Source organism: Crinia signifera, chromosome 2 (assembly GCF_055691185.1).
Source record: "Crinia signifera chromosome 2, ASM5569118v1, whole genome shotgun sequence".
Classification (NCBI taxonomy): domain Eukaryota; kingdom Metazoa; phylum Chordata; class Amphibia; order Anura; family Myobatrachidae; genus Crinia; species Crinia signifera.
Window position 1 is genome coordinate 52,449,104 of NC_139218.1, and position 23,835 is coordinate 52,472,938.

A 23,835-nucleotide genomic window follows, 5' to 3' on the forward strand; every position below is an offset into this window, starting at 1 on the left:
TGGTCGATCGCATTGCATGCAATGTGATCGACCCGATGAAAAAAATCGGGCGCCCAGATATTACACAAGTACCCAAATTTGTTATCAAAATGGCCTGTGCAGAGAGAGTTAAATTTGGGTCGGGTATGTTGAAACTAAAATCTAAATTGCAGTGTAAAAATAATGCAGCGAGTATTTACCTTGCACAGAAACAAAATAACTCCCCCCAAATCTAACTCTCTGCACATGTTACATCTGCCCCCCCTGCAGTGCCCATTTTGAGAACAAATTTGTACTGCGATCAGATCTGAATAAGGGCCATTGTGTGCATAAGCGGTGCTACAGTGGGAGTTATGGGTTTAAGTGGCGCTCCTCTTTTTGGGAATTATGTGCAAAAACATTGCTACTCCTGTGGGCATTGTGTACATGTGCGGTGCTACTGTGTGAATTATGTACATAAACTGTGCAACTCCTGTGGGCATTATGTACATAAGCTATGCTATTCCTGTGGGCATTATGTGTAAGGGGCGCTATTCTTGGGGGCATTGTGTGCATAAGCAGTGCTACTACGGCGGGCACTCTGTGTAAAAGAGGCACTACTGTGGGCATTATGTGCATAAGCGGCGCTCCTCCTGTTGACCTTATGGGTGGAAGCGGTACTCTGCTTGTGGGCATTATCTGATCTGATACGATGCAAGGTCCATTTGCCATTGCTGCCACAAGGATTGCCGGCAGCCAATGGCATCACATTCAATCACATGCAAAAGTATCACATAGAATATATTGCATGTGATGCTGCAGCCAGAAGGGAAGCACCTAGCCGAGGTCTCGCATGTAAAGCTGCACGCTATACCTCGGCTTAATGCATGGCTTTACAATTACTGTACCACTGATGTCATGTGTTTGCGGTGCCTTAAATATAAAGGGTAATATTAAACAGTTTTTTTTTTTTTTTTTAAAAAGGGCAACCCCACACTACTGATAACGAGGAGGAGATTATTGTTTCCTGGCAGGAGAAGCTTTTTAGTGAGGTAAACTATCTAAACTTTTTTCCCTTTGTTTTGAAAGTATAATTGGTCATTCGAGTTCAGGCTACTGTTTTGGCTGGTTCTCTGCAGGGGTTACGGTATAGATGATAGACAATGTCTAGGTCAACCTCTAATTGTCAACAGTGACTAGGCCGACACTAAAGAATGGTCGACATACCCTAGTTCAGCAGAAGGTCGACACAAGCTTTAGGTCGACATGGTTGACAGGAATTTTCATACTTTTCTATCCCAAGTGGGCATTGTTAATTACACATCAATAAATAATTGTTACACTATCAGGTTGTGTGGATTAATCAATTATATAATATCATATGTACAAACTAGTTAGCCCGCTCGAAGCAAATGCTTCGAAAGCTAGATGTAGTTTCACTTGCTGCCAACAGATGGCCGTGTTTCAGTGACACATGGATACTAGACATATATACTGTAGTTTGTTTGGCACTCTCATCAAAGGAGCAAAGCGCCGGTGTGCCTTCCCAATAAATTGTACAATCCGGGTATCCTGAGACCTATGGCAGGGTCCACAAGAAGCAGGCGGTGCTCAGTCGGCTTAGGTATTAAACCATATTTATGGTGCACATTGATTATACATTTATTTATTTATTAACAGTTTCTTAATAAATACAGCTTCATTGTCGACATTTCAAGACCAGTATAGGCATCACTCCGGGTCTTTAGTGAAAAAACAAACTTTACTGTGAGACGGTCAACGCCATTTCGGGAGTTACCCCGTCGTCAGGACCAACACAACTATTCATCAAATATTGACAGTGCGCTAAAATTATCTCTCACAAGTCCTAAATATAGATGATATTGGAATGCAATGTAGTAATACACATTTTCCAACAGTTTGGCAATTAAGGTTTAAGTGTACGTATTATATGTAAAAACATTGATGGTCATCCATTGCATAGTTATACACTATCAATGGCCTGTTGCACTTTTGCCATAGATGGCAAAGGCAACGATGGACATCCCTACATCTAGTTTATATGTTACTCCCCATTTGATTAAGCAGAGTCAAGCCATTGGGACCAAATATTGTAATACTTGTTCTCTGCATTCCTGGCGAGGTACATCTGTAGTTTTAGTTTCTGTTTACATGTAGATTTCTCTTATACTTACAGTTTGAATATGAGCTGTACAAGAATGAGGCTGTTTGTCAGACACCTCTGGATCGTCAGTATCATCAAGACATACTGTCATTGGAGCGCATCGGAGGGCGGAAAAATAGGCGTATCTTTACGTATACAGACTATGATCGATACACCAACCTAGAAGAGGTAACTTCAGCCGTCTTCTTGTTCTATTCCACAAATCTCAGATCCAGTCCCTGTAACATGGTACAGATCACATGACTATCTCCAACAACAGGACCACAACTAGGGGGGGGGGAGGCTAGGGGTTGGCATGCCCCTGAGGCTTTATGTGTGGGTATACGGTCACGAGGTCTACCACAGGAAGGTCAACAATCATTAGGTCGTCCAGTGAAGGTCAACAGCTGTACATGGCGAGTACATGTTCATGTCGACTGTGTCAACATTTGGGACAGAAATTTGAAAACCCCACGTCGACCTTCCCCATGTTGACATTATGCTTGTGTCAACCTAATGCCCCAGTCAACATAAACCCATGACGACCTCTTGAGGGTGTCCACATTTAGCAGTCAACCTAATGAATGTCGACCTTCCTGTGGTCGACCATATGATCCCAACCCTTATGTGATACCACTAAGTGCATGCAGAGGGGGAGACAGAGCAGAGCCAAATTACTGCCTTGTCCTGGCTTTACCCGTAATGCTGTCTTCATGCATCTTGTGGAAGGAGAACGGACTCTCAGTTTGGTTGAGATGCTCCATAGTGGCATAATGGCACAGCGTCCAGGTGTGAGGCATGCCTCCATTAATCAGAGATATCCTGTCAATTAGCTACATCAACTGAGCTGATGTCAATTGCATGTAGAGATAAGTGTCCAGCAGCATCATGTGATACAGAGGTGAATTATCACTGCTTTTTTAGGGTCTGATTCAGAGATTATATTAACACTAGGTGATTCATCGCGCCCTACGGGCGCTCTTCACACCGTCGTAAGGGGCTGCGCCCCCTTAATTTGTGAACGTTTGTATATGAGAAATATGGTTAGAATTGTATGAAAGATGCCCTGTATTGCAACTTAGGTGTCCGCGAATCGCGGGAGGGGGGGGGTCGCGGAGGGTGCCGCGAATTGCAGGAGGGGGGGTTGTGGGGGGGTGGATGCTGCGAATCGCGGGAGGGATTGCAGAGAATCGCGGGAGGGGGGTCGCGGGGTGGGTTGCCGCAAGTCGCGGGAGGGGGGTTACGGGGGCGGGGGTTGCGGCGAATCATGGTAGGGGGGGTCGCGGGGGGTGTGCCGTGAATCACGGGAGGGGGGGTCACGGGGTGGGGTGCCGAGAATCGCGGGGGGGTGTGTGTGTGCCGTGAATCGCGAGAGAGGGGGTTGCGGGGGGTGGGGGGGTGTGACGCGAATCGCCACAAGAAAAAATCAACACAGAAAGGTCAACACATGTAAATGTTGACATAAGTGTGGCACTTCATTGGTGTCCATGTCGACACATGAGAATGAATATGAAAACATTCAAAAAATGAAAAAAAAAACTTCAAAAACTCATGTCAACCTTTTTCATTGTCGACCATAGCCATGTCAGTGTTTTCCATGTGCAATTTAATTCTGGAGCTGCCGCGAATCGCGGGGGGGGGGGTGCCGCGAATTGCGGGAGGGGGGGTCGCGGGGGTGGGTGCCGCGAATCGCGGGAGGGGGGGTTACGGGGCGGGGGTTGCGGCGAATCATGGGAGGGGGGGTCGCGGGGGTGTGCCCTGAATCACGGGAGGGGGGGTCACGGGGTGGGGTGCCGAGAATCGCGGGGGAGGTGTGTGTGTGTGTGTGCCGTGAATCGCGGGAGTGGGGGTTGTGGGGGGGGGGGGGGTGTGACGCAAATCGCCACAAGAAAAAATCAACACAGAAAGGTCAACACATGTAAATGTTGACATAAGTGTGGCACTTCATTGGTGTCCATGTCGACACATGAGAATGAATATGAAAATATTCAAAAAATGAAAAAGAAAACTTCAAAAACTCATGTCAACCTTTTTCATTGTCGACCATAGCCATGTCAGTGTTTTCCATGTGCAATTTAATTCTGGAGCTGCCGCGAATCACGGGGGGTGCCGCGAATTACGGGAGGGGGGGGTCGCGGGGTTGGGTGCAGCGAATTGCGGGAGGGCGGGGTTCACAGGGGTTCCGGTGGGGGTTTGCCGCGAATTGCGGGAGGTGGGGGGTCACCGGGGGTGCCGCGAATCGCGGGAGGGGGGGTTGCGGGGGGGTGTGACGCGAATCGCCACAAGAAAAAATCAACACAGAAAGGTCAACACATGTAAATGTTGACATAAGTGTGCCACTTCATTGGTGTCCATGTTGACACATGACAATGAATATGAAAACATTCAAAAAATGAAATAAATCTTTAAAAACTCATGTCAACCTTTTTCATTGTCGACCATAGCCGTGCCGGTGTTTTGCATGTGCCATTTAATCCTGGGGCTGCCGCGAATTGCGGGGGGTGCCGCGATTTGCGGGAGGGGGGGTTGCGGGGGGTGGGTGCCGCGAATCGCGGGAGAGCGGGGTTCATTGGGGTTCCGGTGGGGGGTTGCCGCGAATTGCGGGAGGGGGGGGTCGCGAGGGGGTGCCGGGGTGCCGCGAATCGCCGGAGGGGGGGTTGCGGGGGGTGTGACGCGAATCACCACAAGAAAAAAATCAACACAGAAAGGTCAACACATGTAAATGTTGACATAAGTGTGGCACTTCATTGGTGTCCATGTCGACACATGACAATGAATATGAAAATATTCAAAAAATGACAAAAAAAATTCAAAAACTCATGTCAACCTTTTTCATTGTCGACCATAGCCATGTCAGTGTTTTCCATGTGCAATTTAATTCTGGAGCTGCCGCGAATCACGGGGGGGTGCCGCGAATTGCGGGAGGGGGAGTCGCGGGGGTGGGTGCCGCGAATCGCGGGAGGGCGGGGTTCACAGGGGTTCCGGTGGGGGGTTGCCGCGAATTGCGGGAGGTGGGGGGTCACGGGGGGTGCCGCGAATCGCGGGAGGGGGGGTTGCGGGGGGGTGTGACGCGAATCGCCACAAGAAAAAATCAACACAGAAAGGTCAACACATGTAAATGTTGACATAAGTCTGCCACTTCATTGGTGTCCATGTCGACACATGACAATGAATATCAAAAAATAAAAAAAATTAAAAATAAATCTTCAAAAACTCATGTCAACCTTTTTCATTGTCGACCATAGCCATGTCAGTGTTTTGCATGTGCCATTTAATCCTGGGGCTGCTGCGAATTGCGGGGGGGGTGCCGCGAATCGCGGGAGGGGGGTCGCAGGGGGGGTGCCGCCAATCGTGCAAGGGGGGGTCGCGGGGGGGTTCTTTTTGCCGCGAATCGCGGGAGGGAGGTCGCGGGGGGGGGGGGGGTTTCCGCGATTCGCGGGAGGGGGGGTCGCGGGGTGGTGGTTATGCCGCGAATTGCGGGAGGGGTCGTGGGGGGGTTCTTTTTGCAGCGAATCGCGGGAGAGGGGTTCGCGGGGGTGTTTTTGCTGCGAATCGCGGTAGGGGGGGTCGCGGGGGAGCGGGTGTTTTTGCCACGAATCGCGGAAGGGGGGGGCGCGCGCAGGGGGGGAAGTTTTGCCGCAAATCGCGGGAGGGGGGCGCTCACCTGGTGGCTGTGGAGTAGCAGTGCTGGGCAACATGGGAAGGCAGTGGGTGTCTGGCACTGTCTGTGGGCTCACTGGGCTGGTTCTCTGTCACATACCTCCCAACATGACCCTCTCCAGGAGGGACACAATGCTCTGTTTCTAGACTTCCCCTTAATGTATGATTGCCATCACCTGTTTTAAACAGGTTAATTTCTCAGAAAGGTGTTCAGCACAGATGAAGGCAATCACACATTAAGAGGAAAGTCCAGGAACAGAGCGTTATAGACACAGACACCCACTTTGAGTGACAGATGTAGCCAAATATATAGGAGATTCCACGCAGTGTTTCAGCATGCAGATTCCCATAGATCCCCTCTGCTGTTGCTTGATTGACAGGTAGTGACATTGAGGTGGCGGGGGGAGCCCCCTTCTTTCTGAGTTGAGCCAAGGGTCTGCCTGCCCTTACATTGTCCAGTTGCGTAAGCCGAGACATTCTCAGCTGGCCCTCTGTGTGGCACATCATGACCGATGGTCGCAGTGTTGGATCCCAGCTTGCAACATTGGCCGCAGTGCTGGGATCGCAGCTACATGCATGTTCTTCGCTCAAATCCGACGGTAATTCAAAGCCGCTTATAAGCGACTTTGCATTTCCCACCATCTCCCTTGCAAAGTTCTGGTAAGCTTATATGTTGCCTACATGCTGTTCAGCCGAAAATGCTGTGATGTTAGACAGGGCGTTAAAAGGTCCGTCCATTATGCACCTACTCTACACTCCTGAGATGTGCCAAGAAACTTCAGGCGCACCTAGGTGTACAGAGAGGTTGAATAATTATAATGAACACTCGTCTACCAGCTGGCTGATTTAAATCCTTTCTTTCCAAGAAGGTGTGTAAATTGCTTACTGTAGTAGTCCACTTTTATAACACTTACTGTTTTTTATCCCGAGAACAGCACGGTCAGGCAGTCACCACCACTGACAGGGAGCAGCGCACATTCCTAGTGGAGCGGATGGCAAACCTCAGAAGACGGCGACAAGACATAAAACCTTTGTGAGTATTACCATACAATACGGGTACTTTATGTACAGTACTTTATTGACAAGGCAAAACAAAACTCTTTTTGTTGGGGTGCTCTTAAGCTGCGTACACAAAATGGCAAAAGCAGAAAACAGCTATATTTTGTGGTGATAGGGGTCCTGAGCGATTTATACACCAATCCTGTATGTGCATGACGTGGATATATGTGGTATTGTAAATGGTCATCTATTTCATGCTTATTTTTTTACAGTTTGTCTTTTGTGTGTTACATTTTTTGTGAGTCTAACTCAAATATGTGATTAAAAGTTAAGTTTTAACTAATTTAAAGCTGGATACACAATATTAGATATATTGAACGGTTTGCCTGATTTTGATTGATCAGAACGGCAGTGGTATAGTTTATATAGTCACTATGGGGTAGATTTAATAGGATTGGTGAAGTGATGAAGTGTCTGGTTTTTATCACCGGCCAATCAGCTCCTACCTGTCATTTTTCAAACCAAGCTTGTAACTTCACAGTTAGGAGCTGATTGGCCAGTGACACTTTATAACTTCACTGAGCTTAATAAATCTGCCCCTGTGTGTGCTCCCTCGGCATCATGCTTTGCATGTTTGGGTGGAAAAAAGTAATGTTATATACAACCAATAAATGGGAGAATTCTCGGGCGCTGCTTAGAGCTGGTTTTCTAAAAGCTGCCGCTAAGGTAGGGATAGTTAGTCCCAATATATACAAAAAGAAAAGGTTCTCATCTGGTCAGCCCAACATGCTGCTCAAACTGAGAATCTTGGCATTTATTCTATTCATTTCATGCATGATATATTGTATCTTGATATAGTATATACACAGTGGCCCTTATTCTGGTTCACTCACAAAGGCAAATTCCTTCTCAAATGGAGATTGTCATGTGCACTGCAGGTGGGGCAGATGTAACTTGTGCAGAGAGAATTAGATTTGGGTGGGGTTTTACTACAAAGTGAGATCTATATTGCAGTGTAAAAATAAAGCAGTCAGTATTTTCCCTACACAGAAACAAAATAACTCACCAGAATCTAATTCTCTCTACACATCTTACATCTGCCCCACCTGCAGCGCACCAGCTTTTGTCCATTTGAGCAGGAATCTGCCTTTGCGAATGAACCAGAATAAGGGCCAATGTGTATATACCATATAATTTCACCGGGAGTCCAAAATAAAATGGGTCTGACCATCGCGGCGTTTGCTCATCGTCTAATGTGTTCCCAGCTTAAGCGTGCCCCAACATAAAGAGTTTTCTCTTGCCTTGTACATCTTTATTCTATCGATATAACACTGCTACCATTTTTATTTTGAATCATATCACAAGTTACTGTATTTATTACAGCTTAGAAGTAGATGAATCTTTTTTTGTGAATATGCGGTCCTAAATGACTTAACCCTAATCAGTAGGGGAAACCAGTGCTCCTCCCAAACTCTGTTCTACTCATTTATGTACTTTTGCAGTTTATAAGCTATAAGAAAAACGGGTTACACATCCGCATACACTATTGCAGGGGTGGCCAAACCGGTCCTCGAGATCTACCAACTGTCTACGTTTTCCAGGTTACCTAGCTGGTGCACAGCTGTAGTCATTACTAACTGTCACATTTCCCAGGTCACCTAGTTGGTGCACAGCTGTAGTCATTACTAACTGTCACATTTCCCAGGTTACCTAGCTGGTGCACAGCTGTAGTCATTACTAACTGTCACATTTCCCAGGTCACCTAGTTGGTGCACAGCTGTAGTCATTACTAACTGTCACATTTTAAAACATGCTGCATTAATTCCTACTATAGATCCACAGGTTGCCTGGAAAACATGCACCACTGGTAGATCTTGAGGACAGGTCTGGCCACCCCTGCACTATTGGGATTTTCCTCCTGTGTGCAGCCATTTACCGAGGTGGGAACATTTCTGTAATATATGTGTATACAGGGGATACCGTTAGACCAATGGTTCCCAAACTGTAATGAATCATAGTGCCGTAGAGAATCATTATCATTCTGTGTATTCATCAGTCCTCCATTTTCTTCTATACTCTGCAGCTATGCTTATGAATTTTATCATGATGGAATCTTTATAAAAATGTTTTAGAGAAAGAGAGAATGTTTCTTCCACACACCTCACACAAATTCACCTCCTCCCATCAAAAGGGCGCACATTCTACACCTCCTAGGCACATCTTATGGCAGTCCACACAAATAACTGTAAAGCATAAGCAAAACTGTATTTGTGGTGTTTCTCCATTTTTTTTTTTTTTTGCAGCTCCCAAAGGATCTTTAGTTTTTGTTATACTACTAATTTGTGACTGTGCATACTTTATCTTTCTCTGTTGTATCCTCTAGAGATGCAGTCGGGATGCGGAATAGCCTGGTCACATGGGAGCCCTCGGAGGAGTTCAGAAAGAATAATCACACCATAAGTACACCAGTGCAGACCATGTACATCATGGCAGATTTAGGACCCAGTGGAAAGTGAGTCCATCTATTCATTGTCAGTCCTATTTTTGTTTTATCAAATTTAATAACTCTGAGAACCTTACACCAGCATCTCTAAAATAGTCAATTGAAGATATCCAGCTTGTGTGAAATGTTCATGGTGACTTAACATCTATTGGTGGTCATGCTTGAAAATATTTTCTGCATTTTGTTAGAGCCAAGCCTATATTATTTGCAGCTATCTGTCATGCATTGGAGATGTCTCAGGTGGCTGATGCTATTGCCAATGCACCTTTGGATGCAGCACTCGGGCGCCTTCTGCAGGCAATAACATATTTTTGCACAGCAGGTACATTCAAAGACGCAGCTGCTGTGCAAAAACCATCCATCTCTGAATCCGATCCTGTGTAGTTTCCTGTAGGTTAATAGATATGGTGTGTACCAGGCGGTGTGGGCACACACACCGCTTGCTAAAGTTTGTGGTATAAGGTGTTGGTCACATCATTTGCTCTTTTTTTCAGAATATTGCTGATACCTGCCAAAGCCGTTTTTATAAACTGCTTATATGTTTGTTTACACAATGGGTGGCTCCAAAGCTTTGGGCAGTGGCACCGAGAGAGGAGGGGAGGGGGTACTTATTACCCAGGACCAGGTCTGCTTTGGGGCACCCGTTACTGGCAGCTGCAGCAGGGCAGCGTTTACCTGCTCACTAGGCTGCGAACATACGCAACCTAGCAGACAGGTCTGAATCAGGCCCTTAGCCACATCTAATATAGGGGCAGATGTATTAAGCCTGGAGAAGAGATAAAGCGGAGAAAAGGTAAAAGGAGATAAAGTACCAGCCAATGAACTGTGTTTCAAAATGACAGTTGGGAGTTGGGCTGATGCGTTATCTCTTTTTACCTTATCTCCACTTTATCTCTTCTCCAGGCTGCCCCATTATGTATAAAAAAAGCGATTTGTGTCCATCTCTGAATAGGATACGGCCACTAGGTCGACATGACTTAAGGTTGACATGGGTTAGGTTGACAGGTTATTAGGTTGACACAAATATATTAGGTCAACATGGGGAAGGTCGACAGTGAAAAGGTCAACATGGGGTTTTTCACTTTTTCTTTGAGCCGACGTGTCGACAGGCGGTATTTCATGCCCTACCATCCACTAGGGCATGGTGGGACAATAGAATAGTGTCCATGTCGACTGTGTAGAAATTCGGGACACAAAAACAGTGAAAAACACCATGTTGACCTTTGGACTGTCGACTTTCCCCATGTCTACATGATTGTCGACCTAGTGGTGTCGACCTAATGCTTGTCAACCTAGTTACTGTCAATCCAATTATCCCATTCCTTCTGAATTGGGCCCTTTGTCACTACTCAATGAATTCCAAATGACCAGGATGCTTAATTCTACATTATTACAGGAAAACCTTTTTATTATTACTTAAAGTAAAACATTAGTTTGTCAGTAGCCGGCTGACTGTGACTGCTTGTGCATTACTTATGTTGTATTTGAACATTTTACAGACTTGGATTCAAAGAGCATGAGCATGTTCTCTGCACCGTACGTGTAGACAGTAATGGAGTGATCACGTTCAAGCCTGATGTAACTGGAACAAAGGGTCCATACAGGTAAAGGAGATTCCAAGGAAGACCGTACATTTTATATATATTAATATTATACAATATAATACACCTGTGGGAACTGACCATGCAGAGGGTGTGGTATGGGGTTCCAACAGTCGGGATTCCGACAGTCATTAGTCCGACGTCGGGATCCTGACTGCCCGGACTCAGACAGCATGGCGAGCCCAAAAAAGCCCCTTGGGGGCTCGCCACGCTGCGGGCACGGTGGCTCGCTACGCCAGCCACCTATTCTATTCTCCCTCTATGGGGGTCGTGGACCCCCACGAGGGAAAATAGCAGGTGGCCGCCGGGCACCCGGCTGTCTGCGGTTTGACAGTCGGGATCCCGACGTCGGGTAAATGACTGTCGGGATTCCGACTGTCGGGACCGCGTCCAGCACCCCATGCAGAAATCTCCCTAAATGCCAAAAATGTTCAAACTCTTCTTGCTGGGCAGTTTCTCAGTACTGTATAGGAATTGTGTACTAGAAGGTAACAGGGTGCACCTGTCTATTTCTAATACGTTTATAACAATTAGTATGCATATGACCCCAGTCATGTACTGAATAATTTGAACAACTGTAAATGAATTAGAGTGGTTAGTGATATTATATGGACCACATGATTACATGACCAACACATTTCATGATTTGTTGACATTGTCAGTGGTGTGTAATCCAACCCATTCCAAGTTGGGTTGGGAAATTGTCATTGTAATGAGTATTCTGGTGTAATGTACAAGAATAGAACCAGAAACTAAATATTTCTTCTTCAGAGTATCTCTAGACAGGGTATAGTCAGAGTCGACCACCACATACCTCCTGACATGACCCATTCCAGGAGGGAAAGAAAAGCTCTGTTTCTGGACTTTCCTCTTAATCTATGACAGCCATCACTTGTTTTAAACAAGTTAATGGATAGGCAGAGGAAAGTCCAGGAATAGAGCATTTTGTCCCTCCTGGAGAGGATCATGTTGGGAGGTATGCAACCACAATTGTCGACCATTATGATGTCGACATTGTTAAATATTAAAGAAGACACAGTTTTGATATTCTCAGAATGTCAACAGTTGTCAATATTGGGGTTCAGCTGTGAAGGGGAGGTTGGGTTAGGCACTAGAGCAGTGGTTCCCAAATTCAGGGGGTTATTCTGATTCACTCCGAAAGGCACAATCACTCTCTAATGGATAAAACCATATGCACTGCAGGTGGGGCTGATGTAACATGTGCAGAGAGAGTTAGATTTGGGTGGGGGATGTACTTCAAACTGATATCTATATTGCAGTGTAAAAATCAAGTAGCTAGTATTTACCCTGCACAGAAACAATAAAATACCCAAACAATAAAACACCTGTGAGGTATTTTAGCAAGCTCCAACATTGCACTACAGCTGGGGCTGATTTACGGTCAGTAATTATACCCCATTTTCTATTTAGGCTGGAGGTGGAGGGTCACAAGCGTGAGCTATGGAAATTTACCCTGCAGCACGTCTCTGACTCAGTACAGAGAGCAGAGCAGGAGCAAGAGGAAAATCTCTATAAGGATGTAAGTGCAACTAAATGTCTACTCAATATCCATCTATCCAGGGTTCCTTATTCTCATCAGTGTGTAGCAACAGAGAGGTGCACTGTACTAGGATCCTCAATCTCTGTGTCCCAAATATAAAATACTAAAGGAAGAACAGGCATTCAATCCAGCAGACATACTAACAAATTATTTTATTATGCTTACATAATCTTGCAGTATGTCATGAAATATTTCAGTCCCATCAACTTTTTGAAGCCTATAACAGCAGCAAGCAATATAAATGGACATCTCAGTACATAGCAGTCTTAAGCGGTATTACCTGCATGTACCTGGTGCTCCTTAAATGCCTCCCTCTGCGTGTCACAACACACTGAGCTGGCGGTTGTTTCACACACCGAAACGCATGTTACAGAAGCATACATCATTTCCTGGTCCGGTAAAGCATACAGTTAAGTACAGATTGCCGCCGCTTGCATTCCAACACCATAGAACATATCTCTCACTCTCTATCACTCTCAGGGGCAGATTTATTAAGCTTGGAGAAGAGATAAACTGGAGATAAAGCAGAGAAAAGGTAAATGGAGATAAAGCACCAGCCAATCAACTCCCAACTGTCTTTTTCAAACACAGCTGGTGCTTTATCTCCTTTTACCTTTTCTCCACTTTATCTCCAGTTTATCTCTTCTCCAAGCTTAATAAATCTGCCCCATACTCTCTTATAATATAATGATATTGAAACATCCTTGTGGTTTATTCCTCAGCTGTACAGCCGACATAGAGAATACCTGAACAATTTGGTGGGATCAGATTTTGAGATGGCAAGTAACCTGGAGCCTGTTTTTTCCACTATTCTTTTATCTAAATGTAAAAAATTTCAATTAGATGGGTGTTCTTTCCCCTCCCAAGACAATTATTTTTACTTGAAACATTTTCCTGGGTCTAAGGGGTATTAAATGTGCCTCCGCTATTTCCGACGGGGGAAATAGCGGCGGCTCCCTATTCAATGCTCTCTACAGCATTGATGACATTAGAAGCTGTGGGGCCCGTTCTGCCGATACCGGGCATGGATTGTCACGATCCCGGCCTCAGATCGCCAATCCACAGCCGTTTTCGCGGCCACGGCACCTTTGCAACGATCGGCAGGTGGGACATTGATACCCTGTCAGGCTGACCGCAAACGGGCCAGGATCACTGCTGTCAGCAGGGATCAACAGCCGTGATCCTAGATTGAATACCCCCTTTGTGTGTTTGTGAAAAAGTGGGGTTGATATGGCTGGTTATCTGGGATGTTTCCACGTGCCTTGGAGAATGTTCACAGTGACTGCCGGCATTGGGGACAGTTAAATATATCCATGGAAGATCAATTCACTAATTAACTGCAGTAATAATTGTAGCTAATTGCTTCATTGTACTGGTCACAGGTAGAGGACAATACTATATAAAGGCCAACCCAGAAATGCTTTGATGTATTTTTATTTTTGCTTGCTCACTACAGTATTTTATAATGCGCACACTGGATAAACCGCATACAGTGGCAAGTATTCAATCCCAGGGGCGAGCGGTGACAGCGAGCAGGGCTGCCTGCTCGATGTCACCGCTGGCCCCCTCAGTATTCAACTGACCCCCCTAATACGCCGATTCCCCCTCGCCCCGTTTTTGGAGTGAGGGGGAATCTGCATATTTTGATGCTGAAACAGCGCTTTCCTGTGACATCGAGGATTCCCCCGGAATGTTGAATAGGGCGATCGGCCGGCGAGGCGGTTAAACAGTGAGGATCGCTGTTTTTTTGTGATCCTCGCTGTTTAACCTCCTCGCTGGCCATGGCGACCCGCATTGAATACGGCCCAGTGTGTGAAGGATACTACTAGAACAGAGGCTAGTTTTCTGTGTTAATTGGTCTGAGAGGAACAGGTGCACCAGTGCCAAACTAATGCAAAGTTATACTTATTGGGTCGGCTTCATAAATGGAAGTTATTTGTTAGATATGCATACTTGTATTTTCTATTGTAAAGTCTCTGTTTAATCTGGTTTACAGCCACCTGCTGGGACCCTGCAGGTCTTTATCAATGGAGAGATTGGTGAGTTTTATTATTTTTGTTTTGTTACTATGATATATTTGTCTTTGTAAATATATAAAGCAATAATATGTTTAATAACATTATCTGTATTTAGCAAGTGCACAGACCCAAGATCTAGCACAGTACCTGTAATTTCCAACTGCCCGGAGCCAGGAACTAGCACAGTACCCGTAGTTACTAACTGCCCGGAGCCAGGAACTAGCACAGTACCTGTAGTTTCCAACTGCCCAGAGCCAGGAACTAGCACAGTACCCGTATTTACTAACTGCCCAGAGCCAGAAACTAGCACAGTACCTGTAATTACCAACTACACAGAGCCATGAACTAGCACAGTACTTGTAATTACCAACTACACAGAGCCATGAACTAGCACAGTACTTGTAATTACCAATTACCCAGAACCAGAAACTATCCCAGTTCCTGTAATTACCAAATGCCTAGAGCCAGGAACTAGCACAGTACCCGTAGTTACTAACTGCCCAGAGCCAGGAACTAGCACAGTACCCATAGTAACTAACTGCCCAGAGCCAGGAACTAGCACAGTACCTGTAGTTACTAACTGCCCAGAGCCAGGAACTAGCACAGTACCTGTAATTACTAACTGCCCAGAGCCAGGAACTAGCACAGTACCCGTAGTTACTAACTGCCCAGAGCCAGGAACTAGCACAGTACCCGTAGTTACTAACTGCCCAGAGCCAGGAACTAGCACAGTACCTGTCCAATTATCAGTGCAACTTTCCTTCAGGCTGTAGGTGGACATTCCGAAATTAAATTTGGATTCTAATCTCAATTTTCTCTCTCTTACCCCAGTGTCTGCTCAGGAATATGATTTTAATAATATTTATGTGCATTACTTCATGGAGCTGCCTAAGAGTAAGTATGAAATGGAGACCGTGCATACACAATATTTTACAGATTCATGCAAAGAACATATATTGATTATGCCGAAGAGCTGCACAATTAATTTAGTACCACCTAATAAAAGACATCACAGTTTGGGAAATACCCAGTTTAAATTTTAGTTGATACTTTCTACAAACTATGAATTTTTTTGTTGTTTGTTTGGACATATGGCTAAAGTTCCATACACACCGGGCGACTATGCCCAGCGTGTATGGACAGCGATGATCGCTATACACACTGAGCGGCTTTCCCCCTGCCCGGCACCATCAGCGGGGAGAGGACGGCTTTGTATAGCACAGTGCTATGCAAAGCCTTCCTCAAAGCTGCTCATCTGCTGGTATTACCAGCAGATGAACGGCTTTCCTGGCGATGATGCGGGAGTGCGCAGCACCGCTATGGCATACACACTGGGCGGCTGTGACCTAAAACCCGCTCAAACATGCTGTAACTACCACTACATCTATCTGGTTGCTTTGACCTTAAGCAGCCTTATGTACCAGCATCTCTGAGTGTGAAATAACCTAGGCAAGTACTCAGCTCCTCCTCATCCCACACAGAGTTAGCAGGCCACCTGCTGGGACGGGTTTAGGGAAGTCTTGTAGGCTAAGATGTACTAGCTTTAAACTGGCAAGTGGGGATGCCACTTGGGCTTCATATTTTATTTAATTGACCTGGTATATTATTGAGTACATGAAAAAGAAAAAGAAGGTAATCCATAACCGGGCATTCCAGTATTTTTTCAAATGAGCAACTTTAATGTACAACATTTCAATGTTATGGTCCACCTCATGGGGCCTCCATACAAGTTGTTTATATCATTTCTATTATTTGTTTTAGTGGAATAATTTGAGTGACTGCAGATGAGGAAAGTGTGTGTGTGTGTGTGTGTGTGTGTGTGGTTGCTGTAAGGCAGACTCCTTATTCGCCACTGATATTCAATCATCCATTGGTGACTTAGAGCTCCTTATAAAACTTATTTTTGTTGTTATTTCAATGTTTTTGCTTTGCAGACTGGTCCAGCCCTGCATTCCAGGAATTGTCAGGAGTAACCCAGAGCTGTAGGCCTAAAACACTTGCAAGAGTAAGTTCCCATGTTTGGTTGGTATACAGTACTATGTGGTATGAAGTGGAACGGCACTCAGTGTCAGTGCAACACAAATCACAAAACAGTCGCAAGAAAAATACTTAGCAATTGTTGTCGGTTGAAAGTAATAACTTAAAAGTTTTATAAATGTTTTCGGTACTCTTTACCTAGAAGGGCGCCCGTCGCGGGCATCGCGGGTACATTTATGTCTGGCCGCGACGCGACCGACGCGATGCCCGCGATTTCCCATTGAAACCCATGTTAAACATGGAAATCGTGTCGGTCGCGGCCGTCCATAAATGTACCCGCGATGCCCGCGACGCGATGCTCCCGATTTCCCATAGGAATCAATGTTAAAAGGCGCGATGGACCCGATTTTACTGTTAAATGGCTCAATGGACCCGATTTGGCCATAGAAATCAATGTTAAATGGGCCACAGAGCCCATTAACCCTTAAATGTCCCCCCCCAATTTTTAACGCCACCCCACGATCCACGCGAACCCGAAGCGTGGCGAGCGCAGCGGTACGCGTCCTCCGACCTTTTCATGCCCTACTATCCACTAGGGCGTGGAGTGAGAATATAATAGTGTGGCGAGCGCAGCGAGCCACCGAGCCCGAAGCGTGGCGAGCGGACGCGGATACCTTCACAGTTATACGCGTCCCCGTGGCGTCCGTGGCGACGCCGACACCTGTGAAGCCCGCGAGGGGACGCGTCTACCTGTGAAGGTATCCGCGTCCCCTCGCGGGGCTCGCTGCGCTCGCCACGCTTCGGGCTCGGTGGCTCGCCACACTATTATATTCTCACTCCACGCCCTAGTGGATAGTAGGGCATGAAAAGGTCGGAGGACGCGTACCGCCGCCCCTCGCGGGCTCGCTGCGCTCGACACGCTTCGGGATCACGTGGATCGTGGGGTGGCGTTAAAAATTGGGGGGGACATTTAAGGGTTAATTGTGCTTATTTGGGCTCTGTGGCCCATTTAACATTGATTCCTAGGGCCAAATCGGGTCCATTGAGGCATTTAACAGTCAAATCGCGGTCAATCAGCCTTTTTAACATTGTTCCCTATGGGAAAATCGCGGGCATCGCGGCCATCCCGATTTACCCGCGATGACCGCGATTTTTACCCCCGACGACCGCGATTTCAATCGCTGGCGCCCTTCTAGGTAAAGAGTACCATGTTTTCTAATAGATAAATATTATTGTTATGTTCGATAACACACGCACACATGTGGGGGGGGGGGGTGTTATGCTGTGGGGCTCGGGCTGTGATGATATGTGATGTGTGTGTACATGATGTGTATGTATGCTTTGTGTGGGTATGTGTGTATATAATATTATTATCATCAGTTTCTTATATAGTGCACACATATTCCGCAGCGCTTTACAGCAAATATTTGAACATTCACATCAGTCCTTGCCCCAGTGGAGCTGACAATCTATATTCCTACCACATATACATATACATGCGCACACAGACATTCTAGGGTTAATTTTTGTTGGAAGCCAATTGACCTACCAGTATATTTTTGGATTATGGGAGGAAACCGGAGTACCCAGAGGAAACCCACGCAAGTATGGGGAGAACATACAAACTCCGCACAGTTAAAGCCATGGTGGGGATCGAACCCATGACCTCAGTGCTGTGAGGCAGTAATGCTGCTAACATTACACCATATATAGATATGTGCATGTACAGGAGCTATTCAATGGTTGCTCCAATCAGATGCGCACTAGCATTGTATGCATCTAATGTTCCCTTTAAGGCATCTAAAAGTTCTGGTTTGGGCGTTCAAAGTGCGGAATCTAAACACATTTAGAGTCCGCACCTATGGAGGATGCAAGACAAAATCTGTGTACTGTGGGAAATAGGCGTCTGTTCAGAGCAACAGTTGAATAGCTCCCATTACTATATACTGTATGTCCAGCAGAAGACGCACATAGGAATTGAATCGGCCATCAGTACATTTCAACATTTAAATAAAATAAACCATTTTTTTTTGGAGGTGACGGATTCAAGGCTGCAGAGGCTGAATGTGGTTGTAAAAAAATGCTGTTGTTCCCTAAATGCCTTTTAAAATGAGTTCCCTTTGCATTCAGAGATGAAAGTCCCCTTCTTAGTACTGAATGGATACTGTTCTGTCTTATTAATGTGTGCTCAAATTACCCCAGATATCTGGATTATTACTCATTGCTCTAATCTCTCTTCCTCAGGAAAATGTGGCCTATTTCTCCTATCCTTTCAGCTTTGAGTTTTTCCTTTCTGAAGAGGTTGAGTCTGAGGGTATGTTAAACGAAGTTACATATTTTTCGACTCTAGTTCGTCCAGATGTTTCACAACTTTTACTTAATGATAATTCCAGATGTAGCAAAATGGCCAGTTCTGTACTTCGAGGTCCTTTCTCTGGATTTTTGGCAGAGGTATCGAGTTGAAGGCTATGGATATGTTGTGATACCTCAGACCCCGGGTGAGAAGCTCTCGCACACAAATGCATAGTACTCTGAAGTTAATACTCATATGGCTAGTTATCCTTATTACTTATAGAGCATAATTGATCAAATACAGCAAACTGTTCTGTAACCTGTAGCAACCATTTACCTTGAAGCTTTCTGGAGAACAACAAAATTGGATGGCTGAAAGTTAACATCTAATTTTTCACAGTTGGACATTTATTGTGGTTTGTACAAGGTTCTTCAGAAGAATTTAAAGCACCTGGTAATATAGTAGGTCATCAGCACACTTGGGGGGGTATGCAATGTTGGTCGATCACCCGCAGCCATCTCCCGATGGGGGAGATGGCTGCGGGGCCCTATTCAATGCTGTCTTCCCCGACAGCATTGAACAGGGGTTCTGCGCAGAACGAGCCCGACATCACAAGCTGTCGGGCTGGTTCTGCCGAGAAAAGCCGGAAATAGGTGAGCTCCCGGCCGGAGCTCGTCTATTTCCGTCCTCAGCTCGCGGCCACGCCCCCTTCTCGCTGCTCGGCGGCCGGGACATTGAATCCCAACTGCCGAGCTCCAGGCGAGCAAAACGAGAACGGGACAGGGGCATGGCTGTCGACCTAGCTCGACAGCCGTGCCCCTGACATTGAATACCCCCCTTGGTCACTTTATATATGGGCCTGGTTCAGATGTGGTTGGGGTTAGCTCTGTAAAGGTAATGGAGCAGGTGGAATTTAATACAAGCAGATGCCTCATGCTGCAGTACATGTCTCTGTTTGGACGAAGAGGCCTCCTACGTATCCCCAAACGACATCAGACTGTCAATAACTGACAGTCTAATGCTGTCCTTCTTCCGTAAAGGTAGGACCCATTAATGCATGCGCAGAATTAGTCATGCGCAAATGGCTGATAAAGAACAAGAAGCAACTCCAACCACATGCGAATGACCCCCAGTTACACGGCAGTTGCAGCACCCCATTTGCTGGCTCCTTCGCATGTCGTAGGTTAAGCATCATCATTTTCAGTAAGTACAGCACACTTAAAATTTAAGCCTCCAAAATAGGTGATACCATTCCGTATGATGGCCTGGTTGCTTTAGGTATGTAACATGCTTTCTGCGTATACAGTAAGGTACATAGAATAACACAGACTTTTATTTCCTACCCAGGAATGCATGTCCTCACCAGACAAACATGGCGGCCTGTGGAACTAGGAACAGTGTCTGAGCTCAGAAGGTTTTTTATAGGCGGTTCTCCAGAACTTGAGGACCTAACATATGTCAAAATTCCTGGAACCTTCCAGGTGAAATAAATGAACTGTGTTTGTTTGTGGCCAGGTTTTAAAGTGAAGCTCAATCTTTAGGGGGTATGCAATATGCGCCTATTCAAAGCTGCTGTTGCTGACAGCATTGAAGGCACTTTAAACAAGTCGGATCTGTTTTGTCGGAAACTGCCTAGGACTGTTGAATTCACAGCTGTTTTTAGACCATCCACAGGGGTTTTCGGCGATCCGCGGACTGATCCGGGATTCAGACTGTCAGAACATCCGACATTCGGTATCTTGGATTGAATACCCCCCTTAATGTGATAAGCAGAGAACATTGTTTAATAAGTGAAATGTGTTGTCCAATGTATATATTTTAAACAGCGCCTCTCCATTTGTTACATTGGGATTTATGTATTTTCAGCTGAAATGTGAGAAAACTATGGCGGTATACATTTGAAATTAGGTTACTGTGCCTGGTTAATTAATAAATAATGACGGCTGTAGGCTGGATTGCTGAAAATGAGTTTTATGGGGAGGTGTTATAATATACAGTTACATTTTGGTGTATATATCCCTGTCAGTATCAGCATACTGTTTACTTTGTAACAAAATTGTACTGATCACCTAGAAATCATGCAGGTAGCCATCTTGTGCACTAAAACATTCAGTTTAGGAACTGGTATCTCACTAGGCAAAACTAGGCTAAAGGTGCCCATACACGTTACAATTATTGTATACAATATCGCATCTCATAGCATATCGGTTTTGCGATGAGATCAGATGAGATGAGATCTAGTACAAAAAGTATGTGCTGCACATACTTTTTGTACTAGATCTCATCTGATCTCATCGCAAAACCGAGATGCAATGAGATGCGATATTGTATACAATAATTGTAACGTGTATGGACACCTTTAGACAATATTTAAGACATGCAGCCTTTTAATTCATGACTTTATAGCAGTGGTTCTCAAACTCGGGGGTAAATGGGGGTAAAAGTGCCACTATAGCTTTTCCTGCTTCGCCTCTGCACAAAGCAGGAAGCTGTACCACTGAGATGTATTAACATTTCAGGAGCCCAAAAGGGGTGATAAAAATGACAGTGATCCCCATCAAAGCATATTACACATCAGCCTTGTGCTGTCTCCCTACCACAGCCAGCACCTCTGGGGATGCATGAGCTCTCACACCCAGCTGGGAGATGGAAGACGCCACAGCCAGGAACAGCATTGTCCCTGCTGTGATGTAGCTGTTGATATCTTTTAGCTGCAGGGGTCAGAATGGTCAGGGCAACAATGTTCATACAACGGCCGCTGCTATTAGCGTAGTGCCCCGTCATTGAGCCCGCTACTCCTCCTTCATACATGGGGCAGAAGCGGTATCAGAACAGATACCACTTCTCCCTCATAATGAGCATTAATACATTTACCCCCTTGGTCCTCAGGACACCACACAGTTCATGTTTTCCAGGTCACCCGACAGGAGCACTGTGTAGTCAACTGTCACATTTTAAAAGTCCACAGGTTACCTGTACTGCTTTCAGAACGCAAATGTGGGTTGAACCCGGGATCGGGACACGGGTCAGTCCCGGGAGCTGGCATCATATGGGGGCGGGGCTCATCAGGAGGGGTCGGGGGAAGAGACAGCACCAAGGTAATGCTGCTGCCTCCTCCATAGAAGTGAACGGGACCCGGGTCAACCCGTTCACACTGCCCCGCAACCTAGGTCCAACCCGTGTAGAACCCTTCTTCTTACCCAGGTCGGATTGCCGGGTTGCTTGACCCGGTATGTTTTAAACGCTTTATTTTCTAACCGAAGCAATACAAAACAGGATCACAACAAACACCTAAAAAAAAAAATCGAAAAAAAAACTTAAACCATAAAGGAGGACGTAGACAGAGAATTGGAGGGGTGAGAGGAAAGGAATGGATAGAGGAGAAGAAAGATAAGAGGGAAGGAAAGGGCGAGGGGAGGTGGGAAACATGTACAAATAGGTCATGGCATTGTGTATATATGTTAGAGAGCACTCAAATACAGATTGCGGGGATTAAAAATTCTAAATACTCACTAGTAGAAAAAACAGGCAAAGACTTCAGGGGGAAATCTGGGGATGGCCCGACACAGGGGAAATACCCAATCCAGAAATGTATCAAAAAAAGACTCACAGAATAGTAGGAGAAAATGGAGCCATACATAGGAGCCAAGGACTCGACTCATATTTTTTTTAAATGCCCTTTCACACCACACATCAGGGCTAAAAGTGGTCCTGGAGAGGTGGTGGAACTCATTTCCTCTAACACCGACAAACCCCCCTCCTCCTCATTAGGCAGAGCCTAGACCAGTGCCAGGGAATCTTTGCCCTACATCCCTTAAAGGAATAATGGTCCCATAATGAAGGGGTGCGGTCACAGTAGCACAATCATGTACACATTACACTGCATGTAGTGCCCTTGATTCATATTAAATCACACAGTTGTGCTGCTTATTCACATCTGTCTCTGGCACTCCAGCAGCTCACTGTCCATGTCTCTCAGCAGCTTCATGCCCTGTGTCCCTGCAGCAGCTTCCCCACCTCTGAGTTCCTCCAGCCCCCTCTCACCCTGTCTTCAGCAAACACAGAGCCTGCTCCTCTTAGTGGCTCTTCTTCACTTCAGCGGCAGTGATGGCATGACATCACATACACCGTGCCAGAACAAGAAGCTGCAGGGAAAGGCTTTTTTGTTGGAATTACTGTTCAGGGCTGTGGTAGAGGTGGAACTCTGTTCCCCCTACCATTAGAGGTGGTGCAAATCCGTTCCACCCTGTTCTTCCTTACTTTAATCCCTGCCGCACAGTGACCCGGCAATAACCCGGGTCAGACCGGGCTATTTGTGCAGTGTGAAAGGGGTGATGGCAAACATGAACTGCGTGGGGTACCGAGGACCGAGTGTGCGAACCTGTGGTTTATAGAGTAATTATGATAGTAGTTAATTGCTTGGCTTGCTGGGATACAAATGCCTCCTGCCTCAGTGATGTAACTAATTAAAGTAATTGCTGCATTCTCAGGACTATTGCCTTATCCCACAAAATAGCTGCCTGCGCCATGTGTAGACCACAAAAAAAAGTGTACCTTCTATATACTAACGTGTGTCTTGTCTTTGTCCTAGGGTGAACATCTGAGTCGCTTTGGTTTCAGGACAGAGACCACAGGCAGTGTGACCTTTCGCTTTAACGCTATACACCAGTCACGGTACGAGCTGCAATTCCTATTGGCTGTGCCTTGGTAACAATAATTCTCTCAACTAGGTGTGAGTAGGCCACTTAGACCTTGATGTATCAACAGTGAAGTGGGCCAGAGGAGAAGATGGCAGAATGTACTTGATAAATTATGCTGATTGGTTGTCATGAACACGTCCATACTGGAGTTTGAATATGTACAAATATCTCCTCCCTTCAAAGAGCTCCAGTGTTTACAAAACGGTAGGCTCAGGAGAGAAAGAATGGGGTCTAAGCACTGGTATACAGTAAAGAGTCTGCCATTTAGAAGTGGTACAATACATTACACAGACTATGGGGGTTATTTAAGTTCATTCGGTCCGATATTGCGTGTCTACGCAGGCGCGTTTCTGCGCCCACGTCGTGCGGGGGGCGCCGGGCTGCCCCATTACCATATTGGA

The 23,835-nt window shown here is 45.9% G+C and overlaps 1 protein-coding gene across 2 annotated transcripts in view; it reads left to right on the top strand.

The window, feature by feature from the left end:
* MKS1 (MKS transition zone complex subunit 1) overlaps positions 1–23,835 on the top strand; it is a 34,870-nt gene that overhangs the window by 3,931 nt on the left and 7,104 nt on the right. Inside the window, exons 3-16 of one of the 2 annotated variants that reach the window (XM_083172086.1) lie at positions 943–1,010; positions 2,156–2,311; positions 6,718–6,815; positions 9,165–9,293; positions 10,784–10,888; positions 12,317–12,425; positions 13,169–13,225; positions 14,443–14,485; positions 15,296–15,358; positions 16,399–16,469; positions 18,686–18,755; positions 18,835–18,939; positions 20,082–20,215; positions 23,326–23,408. In XM_083172086.1, the coding sequence (XP_083028212.1) occupies positions 943–1,010; positions 2,156–2,311; positions 6,718–6,815; positions 9,165–9,293; positions 10,784–10,888; positions 12,317–12,425; positions 13,169–13,225; positions 14,443–14,485; positions 15,296–15,358; positions 16,399–16,469; positions 18,686–18,755; positions 18,835–18,939; positions 20,082–20,215; positions 23,326–23,408 (1,291 nt within the window). Of the gene's footprint in view, positions 1–942; positions 1,011–2,155; positions 2,312–6,712; positions 6,816–9,164; positions 9,294–10,783; positions 10,889–12,316; positions 12,426–13,168; positions 13,226–14,442; positions 14,486–15,295; positions 15,359–16,398; positions 16,470–18,685; positions 18,756–18,834; positions 18,940–20,081; positions 20,216–23,325; positions 23,409–23,835 lie in introns of those variants that run through there. The other variant, XM_083172087.1, reaches the window with a different exon arrangement.